General features: G+C 44.5%; 1 protein-coding gene across 1 annotated transcript in view; it reads left to right on the top strand.

The window, feature by feature from the left end:
• GRM2 (glutamate metabotropic receptor 2) overlaps window positions 1-17,769 on the top strand; it is an 84,669-nt gene that overhangs the window by 34,667 nt on the left and 32,233 nt on the right. Inside the window, exons 2-3 of the mRNA XM_084832457.1 lie at window positions 13,063-13,900; window positions 15,702-16,768. Coding sequence (XP_084688583.1) covers window positions 13,063-13,900; window positions 15,702-16,768 — 1,905 coding nt within the window. The remainder of the gene's footprint in view (window positions 1-13,062; window positions 13,901-15,701; window positions 16,769-17,769) is intronic.

The following is a 17,769-nucleotide window of genomic DNA, read 5'->3' on the forward strand; positions in this document are numbered from 1 at the left end:
CTTTAAGTAGCCACAAGACTCTTATTTTGAGGTGGCCTCATTTTGCTTCCAAATGGATAGGCGCTAAACTACTTGAGTTCTCTGTTTGAGTGAATGGCGATAGTGTGATGCAATATGGAGGTGAAATTTGCCTCCTCTGAAGGATTCTACCTGATCTGTGTTTTTCCCTGGATAAAAGCTGCTAATGACTACTTGATGGCAAGAGATAAATAGTCCTTTCTAAACAAGTCTAACTGGCAACTCACATTACTTTTACAGATCATTTTACATTTGAACAAAAGCATTCATTTCATTCCCCCAGCTGTTACAGAGTCACTCTACCTCAATTATGATCGTAGCTGTTAAAGAAACAACGATCCATTAACACAAGCGAAATGGCTGTATTACTGCTGCAGTATTAAGCGGCCTGGAGTTGTATATGGAGTCTTGCGAAGTTCCAGTTTGCAGGCACTATAAATTACGACATCACACTCATAATTCAGAAATTGGGCCTGACAGGTGTAAAAGACAGCTCCTATTTTCCACTGCATAGATAGACGGTTAAACATGAAGCTTAAGGTCAGATGTCCTTGACATTGCCTGCGGGGAGTCATTGAAGGGTGATTTGCAATCTCAAGAGCATTTTTGCTGTGATAGAATGTAATTTTCAGCTTAACATTTATTTGTGCATGTTAATTATGCAGCAAGGTTTTGACACATCCAGAGCTGTGAAGTGTGTTCTGGCTCTCAACTCGGAAGAACCTATCAGATGGGAAGGTTTTTCTCTAGCCTGTCTCTTTTGTAGTTTGTATTTTTAACAACCTCATTAGTGAGGATTTTTCCCTTTGAAGATAATGAACATTACTGCAGAGCATCTGGAACAAGTGGAGAGTTTGAGCTGTGGATTGCAGCAATACCATCCACAGCTCTGGTGCACATTTTAACTGCCGGTAAATTATTTGACAGTTCTGCGGTTTTTCCTCTTCTGGCAGGCCCCCGTGCCAGGTGGAAAGTCAACAGACTTCTCCTATCGCTCCATCTGCATATGGGGGCAGACTTCACGTGTAGAAGTGCGGCCTGTGATGCAGCTATTATTATAGGCACAGAGCTGCCAGGAAAAAAAGGTGGCAACCCTTATTAACAATGCCTCAGTTCAATTGCATCTATAACTGGAATTGTACCACTTCTTCTGGTTTAGTTCAGTTTCAAAATGTAACAAATGGTTGCCAATTTTCTAATAAAACTAGCAGATTTTATCCTACCCATCCACCCTGGTTGAATGCACATCAGCGTGATATATTAGACTCCCCGTTTCTCCTTATTTTTCCACATCTTTTGTTTTGGTTTTGCCATTACAATTTTAAGAGCATCCCACAAATTCCCTAGTAATTCTCTGAGTTTATTTCTACATACCTTATACAGATTACAGCAGACCTGGTCTCAATGATCCATGCGCTGGTAACCTCCAGGTTAGATCACTGTAGTGTGTAAGGTGTGGAGCTGCCTCTGAAGGCAGTTCAGAATATGTCTACTGGGTTGCTAATTGGGGACCCGGCATCATGAGCATGTTAGCAGTGAGCAAGGCCCCAGTTAGAAGTCCCTGGGGATGTGTGGTTCTAGGGGCCATATGACAGAGCAGATCCCCCCCCCCCCGCAAGGAGGACAGAGGTTTGTCCTCAGAGGGGGAGATCTGACCTCAGATCCCCTCTTCCACCCCACGTGGAAACTTCTATAGATCTTACCTCTCCGACATTGGGGTTCCAACATTGGAGAAGGGGAAAAGAAGGCATTCCAGGTTAGGGATGTTGGAAAAATCTGCAGTGGATTCAAATGAGTTTGGATTTCTATGAATCCAGGCTCCGGATTCCACAGCAGACCAGCTTGTCCTGAGTCACACGCATTCCGCGGAGTTGCAGACTGGCTTTTCATTTGGCGGGGGGGGGGGGGGATTTGTGCTAATGTGCACATGCGCAAATGCACTAATCCAGATTAGTTCATGCACTAATTCAAATTAGCGCTAATGTGAATTAGTGCAAATAGAATGAAATTCTGAGGGCATAAATCTGATTCCATCAATGAACGGATGATGGAACAAAAGACGCCTGACAATCTGCAAAACACAGACTGAATGGATTTAACAAAATGCCAGTTGCTTGTCAGTCTGGGAGAGACAGTGGATCCAAAGGATTTACAGCTACCCTGGCCCTCAAATATACCCCCAAACCAGCCGGTAATCTATACCAGCCCTGGAGCTGGTATAAATTAATTCCCTACTATTCGTTTCAATGGGAGAAAATTGGTTAAATTAAAAATTAACAAGGCCTAGGAGGCAGGGAAAGGAGGAGAACCGCCACTCCTCCCTCATTTCTGCTCTGCCAGCATGAGCCCGGTAGGATTTTAGTTATCTTGAAGGCTCCAGCATTGGAGCTTTCCAAGATAAAAGATAGTTTTGCTCTGTTATTTGGGAGTCATATTGAATTCACTGAGATTTACTTCTGAATATATGTGCATGTAATCATCTATGACGTGGAATAAGATAGGAAGGTGCTGTATATAGAGTCAGACCATTGGCCCATCTAGCTCCATATTGTTGACACTGACTGGCAGCGGCTCTCCAGGGTTTCAGGCAGGAGTTTTTCCCAGTAGTACCTGGAGAGGCCAGGGATCAAACCTTCAGCATCCCAGCCATGAGCTCTACCACTGAGCCAGGGCCCTTCCTCATCTACATGCTTGTGGTAATATATGTATTGTAGCAGGACCTCTTCTATGCAGAGTATATCCAAGTTCAATTGTGCCTGGGGGAGTTTTTTCATCTAACATGACCCCTTCAAACAACACTGCCAGTTTGGGTTGCATTATGTTCAGATTAATACTTTTACCCAATAAGTTGTTGTTGTTGTTCAGTCGTTCAGGCGTGTCCGACTCTTTGTGACCCCATGGACCATAGCACGCCAGGCCTTCCTGTCCTGCGCTCTCTCCCGGAGCGTGCTCAAGTTCATATTCATTGCATTGGTGATGCTATCTAGCCATCTCATCCTCTGCCGTCCCCTTCTCCTTTTGCCTTCAGTCTTTTCCAGCATCAGGGTCTTTTCCAGAGAGTTTTCTCTTCGCATTAGGTGGCCAAAATATTTGAGCTTCAGCTTCAGTATCTGTCCTTCCAATGAGCACTCAGGGTTGATTTCCTTTAGGATGGATGGATTTGACCTCCTTGCAGTCCAGGGGACTCGTAAGAGTCTTCTCCAGCACCACAGTTCGAAAACATCAATTCTTCGGCACTCAGCCTTCCCTATAGTCCAGCTCTCACAGCCATACATTACTACTGGGAAAACCATAGCTTTGATTAGACGGACCTTTGTCGGCAAGGTGATGTCTCTGCTTCTTACTATGCTGTCTAGATTTGCCATAGCTTTCCTCCCAAGGAGCAAGCGTCTTTTAATTTCATGGCTACAGTCACCGTCTGCCGTGATCTTGGAGCCCAAGAAAGTAAAATCTGTCACTGCTTCCATTTCTTCCCCTTCTATATGCCAGGAAGTGATAGGGCCAGATGCCATGATCTTAGTTTTTGTAATGTTGAGTTTCAAACCAGCTTTTGCACTCTCCTCTTTCACCCTCAACAAGAGGCTCTTGAGATCCTCTTCGCTTTCTGCCATTAGGGTGGTATCGTCTGCATATCGGAGGTTGTTGATAATTCTCCCGGCAATCTTAATTCCGACCTCTGATTCATCCAACCCGGCATTTCTCATGATGTACTCTGCATATAAGTTAAATAAGCAGGGTGACAATATGCAGCCTTGTCGTACTCCTTTCCCAATTTTGAACCACTCGGTTGTTCCATGTCTGGTTCTTACTGTTGCTTCTTGACCCTTGTACAGGTTTCTCAGGAGACAGGTAAGGTGGTCTGGTACTCCCATCACTTTAAGAATTTGCCACAGTTTGTTGTGATCCACACAATCAAAGGCTTTCGCGTAGTCAATGAAGCAGAAATAGACGTTTTTCTGGAATTCTCTTGCTTTCTCCATTATCCAGCAAAAGTTGGCGATTTGATCTCTAGTTCCTCTGCCTCTTCGAAACCCAGCTTGTACTTCCGGTAGTTCTCGGTTCGCATACTGCTGAAGCCTAGCTTGTAGGATTTTGAGCATCACCTTGCTGGCATGTGAAATGAGCGCAATTGTGCGGTAGTTTGAACCCTCTTTGGCGTTGCCCTTCTTTGGAATTGGAATGTAAACTGACCTTTTCCAGTCTTGTGGCCATTGTTGAGTGTTCCAAATTTGTTGGCATATTGAATGCAGCACTTTAACAGCATCATCTTTTAGGATTTTAAATAGCTCAGCTGGAATACTGTCATCTCCACTAGCTTTGTTGTTACTAATGCTTCCTAAGGCCCACTTGACTTCACTCTCGAGGATGTCCAGCTCAAGTTCAGTGACCGCACTATCATGGCTATCAGGGACATTAAGATCTTTCCTGTTTAGTTCTTCTGTGTATTCTTTCCACCTCTTCTTAATCTCATCTGCTTCTGTTAGGTCCCTCCCTTCTTTATCATGCCCGTCTTTGCACAAAACGTTCCCTTGAGATCTCCAATTTTCTTGAAGAGATCTCTAGTCTTTCCCATTCTGTTGTTTTCCTCGATTTCTTTGCATTGTTCATTTAAGAAGGCCTTCTTGTCTCTCCTTGCTGTTCTCTGGAACTCTGCATTCAGTTGGATATATCTTCCCCTTTCTCCCTTGCTTTTCGCTTCCCTTCTTTCCTCAGCTACTTGTAAAGCCTCATCAGACAGCCACTTGGCTTTCTTGCATTTCTTTTTCTTTGGGATGGATTTCGTTGCTGCCTTCTGAACAATGTTACGGACCTCCGTCCATAGTTCCTCAGACACTCTGTCTATCAGGTCTAATCCCTGAAATCTATTCCTCACCTCCACTGTATATTCATCAGGGATATGATTTAGGTCATACCTGAATGGTTTAGTGGTTTTCCCTACGTTCTTCAATTTACGCCGAAATTTTGCAACAAGAAGCTCATGATCTCAGCCACAGTCAGCTCCAGGTCTTGTTTTGACTGACTGTATGGAGCTTCTCCATCTTTGGCTGAAAAGTACATAATCAATCTGATTTCGATATTGACCATCTGGTGATGTCCATGTGTAGAGTCGTCTCTTGTGCTGTTGGAAAAGAGTGTTTGCTATGATCAGCGTGTTCTCTTGGCAAAACTCTATTAGCCTTTGTCCTGCTTCATTTTGTACACCAAGGCCATGCCTGCCTGTTATCCCAGTGATTTCTTGACTTCCTACTTTAGCATTCCAATCCCCTGTGATGAAGAGGACATCTTTTTTTGGTGTTAGTTCTAGAAGGTGTTGTAGGTCTTCATAGAACCGATCAACCTCAGCTTCTTCGGCATCAGTTGTTGGGGCATAGACTTAATTACTGTGATGTTGAATGGTTTGCCTTGGATTCGTACTGAGATCATTCTATTGTTTTTAAGATTGTACCCCAGTACTGCTTTTCCCACCCTTTTGTTGACTATGAGTGCTACTCCATTTCTTCTAAGAGATTCTTGCCCACAATAGTAGATATGATGGTCACCTGAATTAAATTCGCCCATGCCTGTCCATTTTAGTTCACTGATTCCCAAGATGTCGATGTTCAATCTTGCCATCTCCTGTTTGACCACCTCCAGCTTACCTTGATTCATTGATCTGACATTCCAGGTTCCTAAAAAATACTGTTCTTTACAGCATCGGATTTTCTTTTCACCACCAGACACATCCACAGCTGAGTGTCCTTTCGGCTTTGGCCCAGCCGCTTCACTCTTTTTGGCGCTACTTGGAAATACCCTCTGCTCTTCCCCAGTAGTATATTGGACACCTTCCGACCTGAGGGGCTCATCTTCCGGCGTCATCTCTTTTAGCCTTGTGATACGTTCCATGGGGTTTTCTTGGCAAGAATACTGGAGTGGGTTGCCATTTCCTTCTCCAGTGGACCACATTTTGTCAGAACTCTCTGCCATGACCTGTCTGTCTTGGGTGGCCCTGCACGGCATAGCTTATGGCTTCACTGAGTTACGCAAGCCCCTTCGCCACAACAAGGCAGTGATCCATGAAGGGGTTACCCAATAAGAGCCTTCTGTAAATCAGAGAAGGTCACCCTTTCAGTTAGTCTTATTGGAAGGATCTCAGACCCAGCAAAGAAGATACAGAGGCTCAATCCTGCAAATCCACTCAGCAAGAGTCTCTTAGTAGTTTTAAAGCTTCTCCCCAACCCAGAGATGTATTGCAGGATTTGGCTTCGAACTTTGCAGCTCCACTCAGTGAACACTTAATACTGTGCCAGGCAGTAAAGGAGCCAGCAGCTGCTCCCCACCCACAGCATTCAACTGTAGTCAAAGGACAAGCGTTGTTGCACTGCACGGCCTCCCTGGGAGGCAAGGGTTTATTTTGGGATGGTTTCTGAAGAATCAAAGCAAACCATTAATCTGTAAAATATAGCTTCATAACAACTTGCAAGGATGACTTCAGAGCACCAGGGAAATTATGACAGTGAAAATCATGACCGAAAACAAACTGTTTCAGCCATTGGTCATGAATACTCTGGAGAGGCTTAGATCTCAGTCATAACAGCTTGTTTTCAGGAGGCCTCACTGTATTAGAGCCAACATCTTCAAATTTCTTTCCACCAAGTTGTCAGAGTCTGTATGCAGTGCATTTTCTGCAGGATGGCTTGTTAACCATGCAATGTGGCTTATTTTTCTCAAGCCACCTTGAGAACCCATAGGGATTGATCACACACACACTAACCCATGCTCAGTAGTTGAGTGTGGGTTGTTGCTGAAGCATGGCTTAGCGTGTTGTCTGAACCCAGGACATTTTCTGTAGGGTGGCTTGTTAACCATTCAGTGTGGCTTGTTAAGAACCCTGAACAACCCAACAAAAAACTATGGGTTCTCAAGATGGCTTGTTTGCAAAAAATTAGCCATACTGCATGATTAACAAGCCACCCTGCAGAAAATGTCCTGGGTTCATGCAACACACTAACCCACAGTTCAACAAACAACCCACGATTCAACAACAACCCACAATGAACCACTGAGGGCTTTTATCCTGCGATTGAGATTGCTCCTTCACAGAAGTTTGCAGGCACTTTACATGACACAGTGCCCCTGCCGTGACCCTCCTGCACTAATTGCCCTTTGTTCTGTTTTTAAATAGATAGCAGTTAATGAGCTATCAAATTACCCCGTTGTGTTCCGCCTCAGTTTCCTCTGTCAAAAGAGTTAAACTGGCAAGAAGAGGGGCAAGATCAATGACAGATAATGGAAGACTCAGATAAGTGGGGGTGGGGGGAAGGGAAAAAGGAAGCACACGTAAAGGGAGTCAGTTGTGATCCCGCATTTAAAACGGAAGCAGAAAGCCCAGTTTTAAATGAAGGATTTTAGGCTGGTGTAGAAATGCCCTGAGTGTGGGTTGGCGTGTTGTGTGAACCCAGAAACACAATGGGAGAAACTTCCCCAGGCTTTGAGAGTTGGTGTTGTCTCTATAAAACTGCCATTGTGGGGTTCCCCCCTCCTCCAGCAGGATTCCTATCCTTTCAACAGCTGTGTGACAGGCAGAAACTCAGGTGAAGATGTCCACACCATTGCATCTCCATGCACTTCTTGGATTTCTGCCTGCCACAACCTGAAAGACATGAGAATCCTGTGAGAAAAGATAGTAATTGTACTTGCTGTGTGTCTCCTTAGGCCTTTTAAATTGAAAAGTGAGCTAACATACTTCAAAAAACAAATAAATGTGTTAGGTAATTTAGATTTGGTACAATTTCTTGTTTTGGAATATAAAGTTCATGTTTTATTATGCATAAATCCTGGAATCTTAGAATCCTTCCTGTGATTTGCTCCTCCCCTTCCCCCGCCCCCACCCTTCCACCATTGCTGAGAGCACAGTGCTTACTCTCTCGTGCACCTGCCCGTGTTACAGAACCCAAAGAAATGGACTGAACAAGCTTTGTCTGAACCTCTATGCTGTACCTGTATTTGTTTGCAATAATATTGTGAGCAAACCATTTTAGCTTTTCTTCGCTAAAGAAGAGTGTGGTCTCTCTCTTTTTTAGCCTTGCATGTGGGACTGGTACATACTCATTCTGTTCTGCCATTCATTCATTCATTCATTCCATTTCTGTACCACCCCCATAGCCTGGATGGCTCTCTGGGTGGTTTACAGAAGTTAAACATTAAATACAATATAAAAAGTTTAAAGCCCATTTACATAAAAGCACATAGACAATATACACAAACAACATATAACTAAAAACAACTTTGAACTGTCAGCCATAGCTAAAGACACATCCAGGACCGATTAAAACTCATCATGTGCTGCCAAATGCCTGGGAAAAGAGATAGGTCTTAACCCGGCGCCGAAAAGATAATAATCTTGGCACCAGGCAGACGTCATCGGGGAGCTTGTTCCACAGATGGGGGGCCACCACTGAGAAGGCCCTCTCCCTCATTGCCACCTCCCAAGCTTCCCTCGAAGGAGGAACCTGGAGGAGGACCTTAGATGCTGAATGTAGCGTATGGGTAGGCTCATTCTGGGAGAGGCATGCCATAAGGTATTGCAGTCCCAAGCCGTGTAGGGCTTTATAGGTTAAAACTGGCATGCTGAATTGAGCTCAGAAGCATATAGGCAGCCAGTGCAAGTGGGCCAGAGTCGGTCTTATATGTCTGGACCTTCTGGTCCCCATTATCAATCTGGCCACTATCAATCAGAGCTTCAGCTTCTGAACCATCTTCAAAGGCCACTCCACGTAGAGCGCAATGCAGTAATCGAACTCTGCTAATTTCCTTTTTAACAGGGGGCCTCATTGCCAAATAATTCCCATCACCTTAAAGGGGAGGACTTCCTTTTCTTTGTCTATATCCCTGAGTACCCTAATTCTCAACACCCTTCTTTCTGAGCTCTCTCTGTGCTATCATGCACCTTTTTATAGCTCGGGTCTCAGCTTATTTTAACCTCTGGGGTTCAACTGTTCCTGCTAATGCAGCTTACTAGGAAGGTACACTGCTCATGCAGGCTTTGGTTGCCTGAGCCTTTACAGGCTGGCACAGGCTAATACATTTCAGGCACCAGGGTATAGGGGTTTTCATCTCTTGGGGAAAAAGGGGTTAGATCCAGATAGAGTCATCCTTAGATAGACCTACTGAAATAAATGGGACTTCAGATCAAAATGCAGAGGGGCAGGCCAGATCATGACTAACTTACATCCCATTGATTTCAGTAGGTCTCCTCTTAAGTATGACTAACCTGGATCCAACCCAATGTTCAAGTGCTTGAGAGCCAGTGTGGTGTACTGGTTAGCATGCTGGACTGGGACTGGGGATTCCCAGTTTAAAATCCCCCTCATCTATAAAGCTCACCAGCTGACCTTCAGCCAGTCACTATATCTCATAGGCTCATTGTGAGGGAGACAAAATATATAATCATTAATATTGCCTTTTGTTTATATGTAATGCCTGTCATTTTGATTTTCTGTTCATCTGTTTTCTGACACCCACTGGTTATGATTTAATATGTCTTAGCTATATTGTATATTTATATTTTTATATTATGGTTTTAATCTTAGGCACTGCCTGGATATTGAATGTCTGGAATCTGGAATGTGACTGTGATGATGTACTCATCCCTGGTCATGATTCTTAACTATTGTAACCAATCCAAACCCTCCTATCTTTTTCCATGTCTGATCATTTCTATCTTACAGGCCTGTCTGTTAGACTTCTGTCCCCTTCCTACAGCCCATCCTGGGTATATGAAGCATGCCAACCATTTTGCAGCCCACTATGCTTCAGACCAAGCATAGTGATATGAGTGGTACGCTCCCTTCCAGTTTGTAATCCATTCCAGGTCATCAAAATAGGAGGTTTAGCAAGTACCTAGCAAGTTGCAATATTGCTGTGCTGCGTATGGTCTGAGATGGAGAAAAGGGCGGGGTGGTGGTGTCTGAATTTGCTATGTTTGCTTAATACTGCTCTGTAGACCAAGGGTGCTTCCAGACAAGGATTTGATTGCGCAATTGCACTGCACATAATTTTATTGGGGGGGCAGGTGGGGGGGCAGACATTGTCTTTGTAGTCCTCCTGTGCTCTCCCACAGCTTCTTCTGTCTTCACTCTTACCAGAAAAAAAATCAGTTAAGAAAAGAAGGAATAGGTGCACAATGTGTTTTGGCTGGTAGTGCTAGGAGCCAGTGCTAGCTCCAGGTTTCTGAGGACCGTTGTGCAAGGCACCCTTAATGGGCCCCCTCCCTCAGAAGGTCAACTTTCTCACCACTGTTGTCACCTGCTGTTATTGCTCTTCACCCCCTTTCTTGTCATCATTACCGCTTGCTTGCTTGACAGGAGGAGCAATTCCAGGGGACTCTTGTCAGTGGGCCCCTGCTGGTTTGTGGGCACCCTCGGCAGGTGCCCAACCATGCCTACGCTTGATGCCAGTCCTGTTAGGAGCCCTCCGTCAGGAAACACCCCAGGAACACCATTTCAGTGGGTTGGGGGGTGTAAAGAGATTTTGGTAGAGGGACAAGCTTCTCAAGAAAGGTTCCTGAGTGTCTTTGTAGATGTTTTAATGCTTTAATTGCATTGAAGTGATTATTCAAATTATATACTTACTCCTGAAGAATAACTGCATGTGGTCTGAAACATGGGGGAGGTGGACTGCCCCCTGCCTTCCCTAAATTGTGCCCTTGCCATTAGTTAAAAATCAGAATTAACTATATATGAAGGGGCAGATTTCTATAAATGTTCATTTTGTTGCAACTTGGGCAATTTCCTGCAAATGTGATGGACATTTGTACCAATTATGTGTCCAGTTAGCCAGGGAGACAGCCAATAGGATGCTTTATGCATACATTTGTTATGAAAGCCTGCAGTCATGGTTAGAAGGGTGCCTGTATGTGACAATCAATACCAAGGCTCTTCTATTTGCCTGGCAAAAGGATTTTTACAAAGACTAGATGCTGACAATCTGGATAGGATTGTTGTTTTGCTGTCTCCAATTATGAAGAGTCTGTAACTTTAAACTAATGAGTAGCGTGGCTCATTGAGTACAACAAGCAAGAGACCCTGGTTTATTTTTCCATTGCAGTAGCTTGGTGTGATCTAGCCTAGTTCCCAATAAAGGGCTAGCTATGCAGCTAAAGAGTCAGATGTAGGTCAGAGCATATGGTGGAACCATGCATTGGAATTTTTTTTTTTTTTTATGAAGCTGCTACCTAATTTACCACCATTTCATCTTGCCATTTTGTAAAAAGTTAGCCCACTTCCTATGGAAGTCATTGGCAAAGTATTTATCCCTACTGATCTGATCTGGATTAAACCCTGGGATTTTAGCTGTTAAAGCTGCCAGGGGAAACTTCCAAAATGCCATCCAAGTATATGAGTTCACATCTGTCTGTACAAAACAGCAAGAAGCTTGTAATAACAGTCTCCGTTAAATGACCTATTCATCTCAGTAAAGGTTTAATTTTGATGGTCCTGGAAGATCATTTAGGCCATTTCACCACACGATAACCTGGTTGTATTTTGTGCGGTCCAGAATTATGGCGCCCACAGAACATGGGTCTATGTTATCTGAACTTTGTGTGCTGTCACATCTAAGAGACATTTAGCATAGTAACAGCCGACCAACATTTTTACAGAACATTTCAGTGCATACGATATAGTTCAAGTGCATGTTACAGAAGCCTCAACGTACCACTGATATGTCATAAACAATTAGCTCAGATTAGGCTAATTGATGTCAGCATTGTTAACCTCTGATAATCTAATGCCTTATATAAAACAAATAAAATAGATTACACATCTAATTAAGAATATGTGTTCAGTAGCAAAGAACTTCAAACATATGTTTCAAATATTGGATTGCCACTACGTCCCTGTACTTGTGCAAATCCAACATACAGGGAGGGAGGTGGCAATGAATTTTGCTTCCTCTGAATCTGAGCTGTATTTTTTTAAAGAGCAATTTTCTAGTCATCATGATCACACAGGAAAGTTTGAAAGTGTATATGTATTAATCTGGTTCAGTCAACATGAGAGCCCACAATGGATTAGTTTACCTGTGGGGGTTGTCACATTGTGCTAGGCACCCACTGGCGCCATTTTTGCATGGTGCCCGTGGGCGTCCATCTTGCCGTGGCTTGTCATGACATGAGAACCAACATGGTAGGGGTTGTCTGAGGGTTAGCCAACCCTCAAATAGCCCTAAAATAAGCTGTGGGTTATCTGAGGGTTATGTAACCCTCATGCTTGGGTTCACAGAACATGACAAGCCATGGCAACCTGGATGCCTGTGGGCATCATGCAAAAATGGTGCCTGCAGGCACCTGGCTGTCGTGTCATGCAAACCAAGTCAATGTCTGCTGAAAGCTCTTTCGATGCCAACTTAGGCAACGCCATCAGGGTCCCTGTGCTTTGCAGAGCTTGCCCTCCCTTCCAAATCTCATTAAACCAGATCTACGCAAAGATTACGATCAAGTGGACTTTTGTTCGCTTATGATTTAAACATCAAGCCAAAACATGGAATGTGCTTACTATGGTTTGAGAATGGTACAGTAAGGCTTACTGTAAACCATGGTTTACAGTTGTTCTCTCTCCTCATCACAGCACAGCAGCCTCTGAAGGTGAGTGATGGCCATAGCTACAGTATGTCGATTCAGACATCATGTCCAACCAGAAGGAGCAGAACCCACCATTCGCAAACCCACTTCAGACTACAGTTTCTGATTCTAGTTTGCTGCTTGATTGCAAACCATAGTTTTGTCAATTCAGGCATCACAACTAAACCACACCTAAATTTTCTTAACCTCAGCTTGGTGTCTGAATTGAACCATAAGAGATGAGGATCTAGAGAGGGCAAGGTTCCTGAACAGGGCAGGACACTATCCCCTCCTCTTCCAAAGGCATTGTACTTAGATGGTAACGTTTTCCTCTCTGGAGTACGCCGACCAGTCTCCATCACGAGTCCCTCTGTACGCCCCTTCTTCGCTTGCCACTTTCCTGTTGCTCACCATGTCCCCTTCCCTTCCTCTCTCTTCCCTTTCAGGTGGCTAACCTCCTGCGACTGTTCCAAATCCCCCAGATCAGCTATGCCTCCACCAGTGCCAAACTCAGCGACAAGTCTCGCTATGATTACTTTGCTCGCACCGTCCCCCCAGACTTCTACCAGGCCAAGGCTATGTCTGAGATCCTGCGTTTCTTCAACTGGACCTACGTCTCCACGGTAGCTTCAGAAGGGGACTATGGAGAGACAGGCATCGAAGCGTTTGAGCAGCAAGCCCGGGCCCGCAACATTTGCATTGCCACCTCTGAGAAAGTGGGACGCTCCATGAACAAGAAGACGTTTGATGGGGTGATCAAGGCACTGCTGCAGAAGCCCAGCGCAAGGGTGGTTGTGCTGTTTACCCGAAGTGAGGATGCTCGGGAGCTGTTGGCAGCTGCTCAGAGGATCAATGTGTCCTTCACATGGGTGGCCAGTGATGGCTGGGGTGCCCTTGAGAGCGTTGTGGCTGGCAGCGAGCCAGTGGCTGACGGAGCTATCACGATTGAACTGTCATCCTACCCGGTGCAGGAATTTGCTGTGTACTTCCGGAACCTTGATCCCTACAACAACAGCAGAAACCCGTGGTTCCGAGAGTTCTGGGAACACAAGTTCCAGTGCAGCTTCCACAACCAGAACTGTAGCCATTTCTCCCTAAAAACGGGCAAGTTTGAGCAGGAATCCAAGATCATGTTTGTAGTCAACGCAGTCTACGCGATGGCCCATGCCCTACATAACATGTACCAGGCATTGTGCCCCAATGCAACCAAGCTCTGTGATTCCATGAAGCCGGTAAATGGCAAGAGGTTCTACAAGGACTTCATGCTCAATGTGACATTTGATGGTAAGCTAAGGCCAAACACACACAAACCCAGGCAGAATACACACATACATAAAAAAAAATCCAGACAAGTGCAAACACCCTGGCAAAAGACACACCATACCAACAAACCAGCTAACTCTCTCTCTCTCTCACGCACACACACACATACACACATACACACACACACACACACACACACACACACAAACACGACAGGTAAAACACGGTCCTCACTCCCTGCCTCCCACCCTCTCTCTAGCCCCCAGGATGCCCCCTACCACCTTCAGCTTTCTTTTCTCTGGGAAACTGGGCATACTTCAAAACAAAGTGGGGGACTGCAGCCACTGACCATTTTTGTTTTCTAAAAGCACAATCATGGCTGGTTGGGGAATGCTGGGAGTTGCAGGACTTTTTCTGTCTAAACATGCATAGGACTGCATCCTAAGAATGCCTCTGGGGTCCATGTGGGGCCCAGAGGCATTCTCGGAAATAAAGATGCCGCTGAAGGTTGGCACTTCACTTTGCAGCGCAACAGCCTCCTAATATAAAACAATGAGGGGCAGGATTCTGGTGGGCACCATGTTGGAGATCCCAGGTGTAAAGAACTTATTGTGATCAGGCTACATGGTCCATCAAATTCACACCTAAACTTCATTCTGCCTTCCAGTATTGTGGCCAATGAATGCAAAGGCCCTGGGACGAAGCACTGGGACGAAGCAAAAATATTCCCTTATTTTTAATGTAATAAACTTAATATTTACTCATATTTAATACAATTATATAGACGTATTAGGTGACTTGTATTTATGGTCTGGGTGTTTTGCAATGATTCCATAACTGGTTAGGTCCCCTCCCTCCAAAATACCTGTCTACAGTCTTGCTGGCAACCTGTGACCTACTGGGGGGTCGGGGAGGGGGAGACACAGACTCAGTCTGGGTGTCCCCTTTCCCTTTTCCGCCATTCTGATTAACAAGTGCTCACTGCAGTGAGAATATAGCGCAAGCTACTATTCTCCGGGGGCGGGGGCACTCCGTTGCAGTTTCCCTTAAGGGCCAAACTAGATGTGAATTTAATCAGGTGACTGGCATTTCCTTGCTTGTTTTTTCTTGACTAAATAGCAGCCATAAGGGATCCTAATCCAGATCAGGACCTCAGGGTAGATGAAGTTGGGCTCTAACCCTTGCCCCCACTGTAGTCCCAATCTGGACTGGGAACTGAATGTGTTCACATTTTCTTTTTTGTGTTCAGCAAACCCGTTTGCTGAGGATATCTGTACACAGAAAATGTATAAAGTTTATGTACAGTGGGGAAGACGTCCTTGAACACCTATATACAAATACCCAGGAGAATTCTGTGTTGAAGTAACAAAGCTGAAAACAAAAATAACAGAACAGAAAAGTGGACACATTCAGCACAAAGCATACTGAAATACACAATTGTGATATTTGCAACTGAAATTATATGATCAAAAAAGACAAGGCTTCCTGCTTGGCTTTGGTTCATTTTTAAAATGTTGACCTGAATATGAGTTTTTATTTTATTAATTAATCAAATATTTCTTTTAAAAAATACATTCTAAGGAAACAGTGTTTTCTGCCCACATTTTTTTTCTTAGTGAATTTTTTGGGTCCATGGAGGTAGACAAAAGCAGATCCCTCTCAAAATGTGAAAACTTTTTGTAGTGAATCCTCTGTAGACCTACCTTGGGAAGGAGAGTGGCAGGAATATACAGAGTTGGAGTCAATTAAAAGTGGACATCAAATATTATATTTAATTTTTTCCCCTATACTTTGAATTAGATTTTCCTATTCCATTTCACAGCTCCATTTCGACCATCCTTAGACACCAAAAGTACCGTTCGATTTGACCACTGCGGGGATGGAATTGGCCGTTACAATATCTTCAACTACCACAGAGCCAATGGGAGGTATCGCTATCAGAAAGTGGGCTACTGGGCAGAAGGGCTCATTCTCAACACAAGCCTCATTCCATGGGTGAAGACCTCCATTCCTGTTTCACAGTGCAGTGACCCCTGCAAGAAGAACGAGATGAAGAGCATGCAGCCAGGAGACATGTGCTGCTGGATATGCATTCCATGCCAGCCTTATGAATATCTGCTGGATGAATTCACTTGCAGGGATTGTGGTCTTGGCTACTGGCCCAACGAGACATTAAATGGATGCTATGAGCTACCCCAAGAGTACATCCGCTGGAAGGATGTCTGGGCTATTGGACCAGTCACTATTTCTTGCCTTGGTTTCATCTCCACTCTGTTTGTTTTTGGGGTCTTTGTTAAGAATAATGACACTCCCATCGTAAAGGCCTCTGGCCGTGAACTATGCTACATCCTGCTCACTGGGGTGTTGATGTGCTACAGCATGACGTTCATCTTCATTGCTAAGCCCTCCACTGTGGTCTGTACCTTGCGGCGGTTGGGGCTGGGTACCTCCTTTGCTGTCTGCTACTCAGCCCTCTTGACCAAGACAAACCGTATTGCTCGGATCTTCAGTGGGGTCAAAGAGGGTGTGCAGCGCCCGCGGTTCATAAGCCCTACCTCACAAGTGGTCATCTGCATGGCTCTAATTTCTTGCCAGCTCATTATTGTTGTCATCTGGCTTATGGTGGAGAAGCCTGGAACACGAAAGGAGACAGAGTCCGACAAAAGGTATATTGTCACCCTCAAGTGCAGCAACCGAGACTCAAGTATGCTAATTTCACTCACCTACAATGTCCTCTTGATCGTCTTGTGTACAGTCTATGCCTTCAAGACCAGGAAATGTCCTGAAAACTTCAATGAGGCCAAATTCATTGGGTTTACCATGTATACCACATGCATCATCTGGCTGGCCTTCCTGCCCATCTTCTATGTCACTTCCAGTGATTATCGGGTAAGTAATCTATTTCTGTGAGTGAGATGAGAACGTAGCCAATGCCAGACAGCTTTGAGTAACCTAACCTGATCTTATTGGATGGGAAGAAGCATGAAAATAAGGATGGTTCAAATTCACTAGAAGGCCAGCATCTCTGTTCTTCATATTGCTACGTTCCTTATAGCAATTGCAGCAGCAGCCTGTCCAGTGTGGACAGGCAAAGTGCTCTTGAAGCTTTTCAGGGCTCCTGTGCCTTTAATTAAAGTTTCCTTGGTTGTAGGCTTAGCTTAGCCCTGTTCAGGTGTTAAGCCTGATTAACAGAAAGCAATAAAACAGGGAGAACTTGCAACTTACATTGCCAAGGAACTTTACTGGAGAGACTTACTTGTGAGTAAACCTTATAGGAAACCTTGGCCATGTGGAAGGACGTTGCTACATAACATGGTGCTATACTAAAGTGCTGTGCAGAAGTTCCATTTTAATTTTGCTTCCGGGAAATTGCAGAAAAAACAATGCTTCAGCAGTGCTAAAAGGGTGAAAGCAACCTAGATTTTTGTTGCATGTCCCTGTTCTGAGCTCTACTCAGTATACAAAATACCACCACAGTCAGAGCATGCCACATGGTACCCAAGCTCTGGTCAGCATTGTGATAACCACAAACATTTCACCAGAGGATCAGATTAAACCAGACATATTTCTTATTTCCTCCCACTCATTAATCAGTAGCAGGGATATATGGAACTCACAAGGGGCTTTTTCCCCACTTTGCATTGAGCCTAGTTGGTTTCAGATGTGATTCCCCTTCTGCAGACTGAATGCTGGTAATAGGGTTCCACAACACAGCACAGGCAGGAAGTTGTGTCACTCTTCATTGGTGATGTTACAAGTACTATCCAGTAGGTGCCTCCGATAACTCATGCCACTGTATCCCAGAAAACACACCAAATTCCAATTTTAATGCTGTTAGGCAGGGCTACTAATAAGTCAGTGGTGTTGAAATTCAGGGAGTTAGGCAGGGT

This window comes from Heloderma suspectum, chromosome 2, assembly GCF_057233095.1.
Source record: "Heloderma suspectum isolate Gila_16-S chromosome 2, 16-S_ref, whole genome shotgun sequence".
Lineage (NCBI taxonomy): Eukaryota > Metazoa > Chordata > Lepidosauria > Squamata > Helodermatidae > Heloderma > Heloderma suspectum.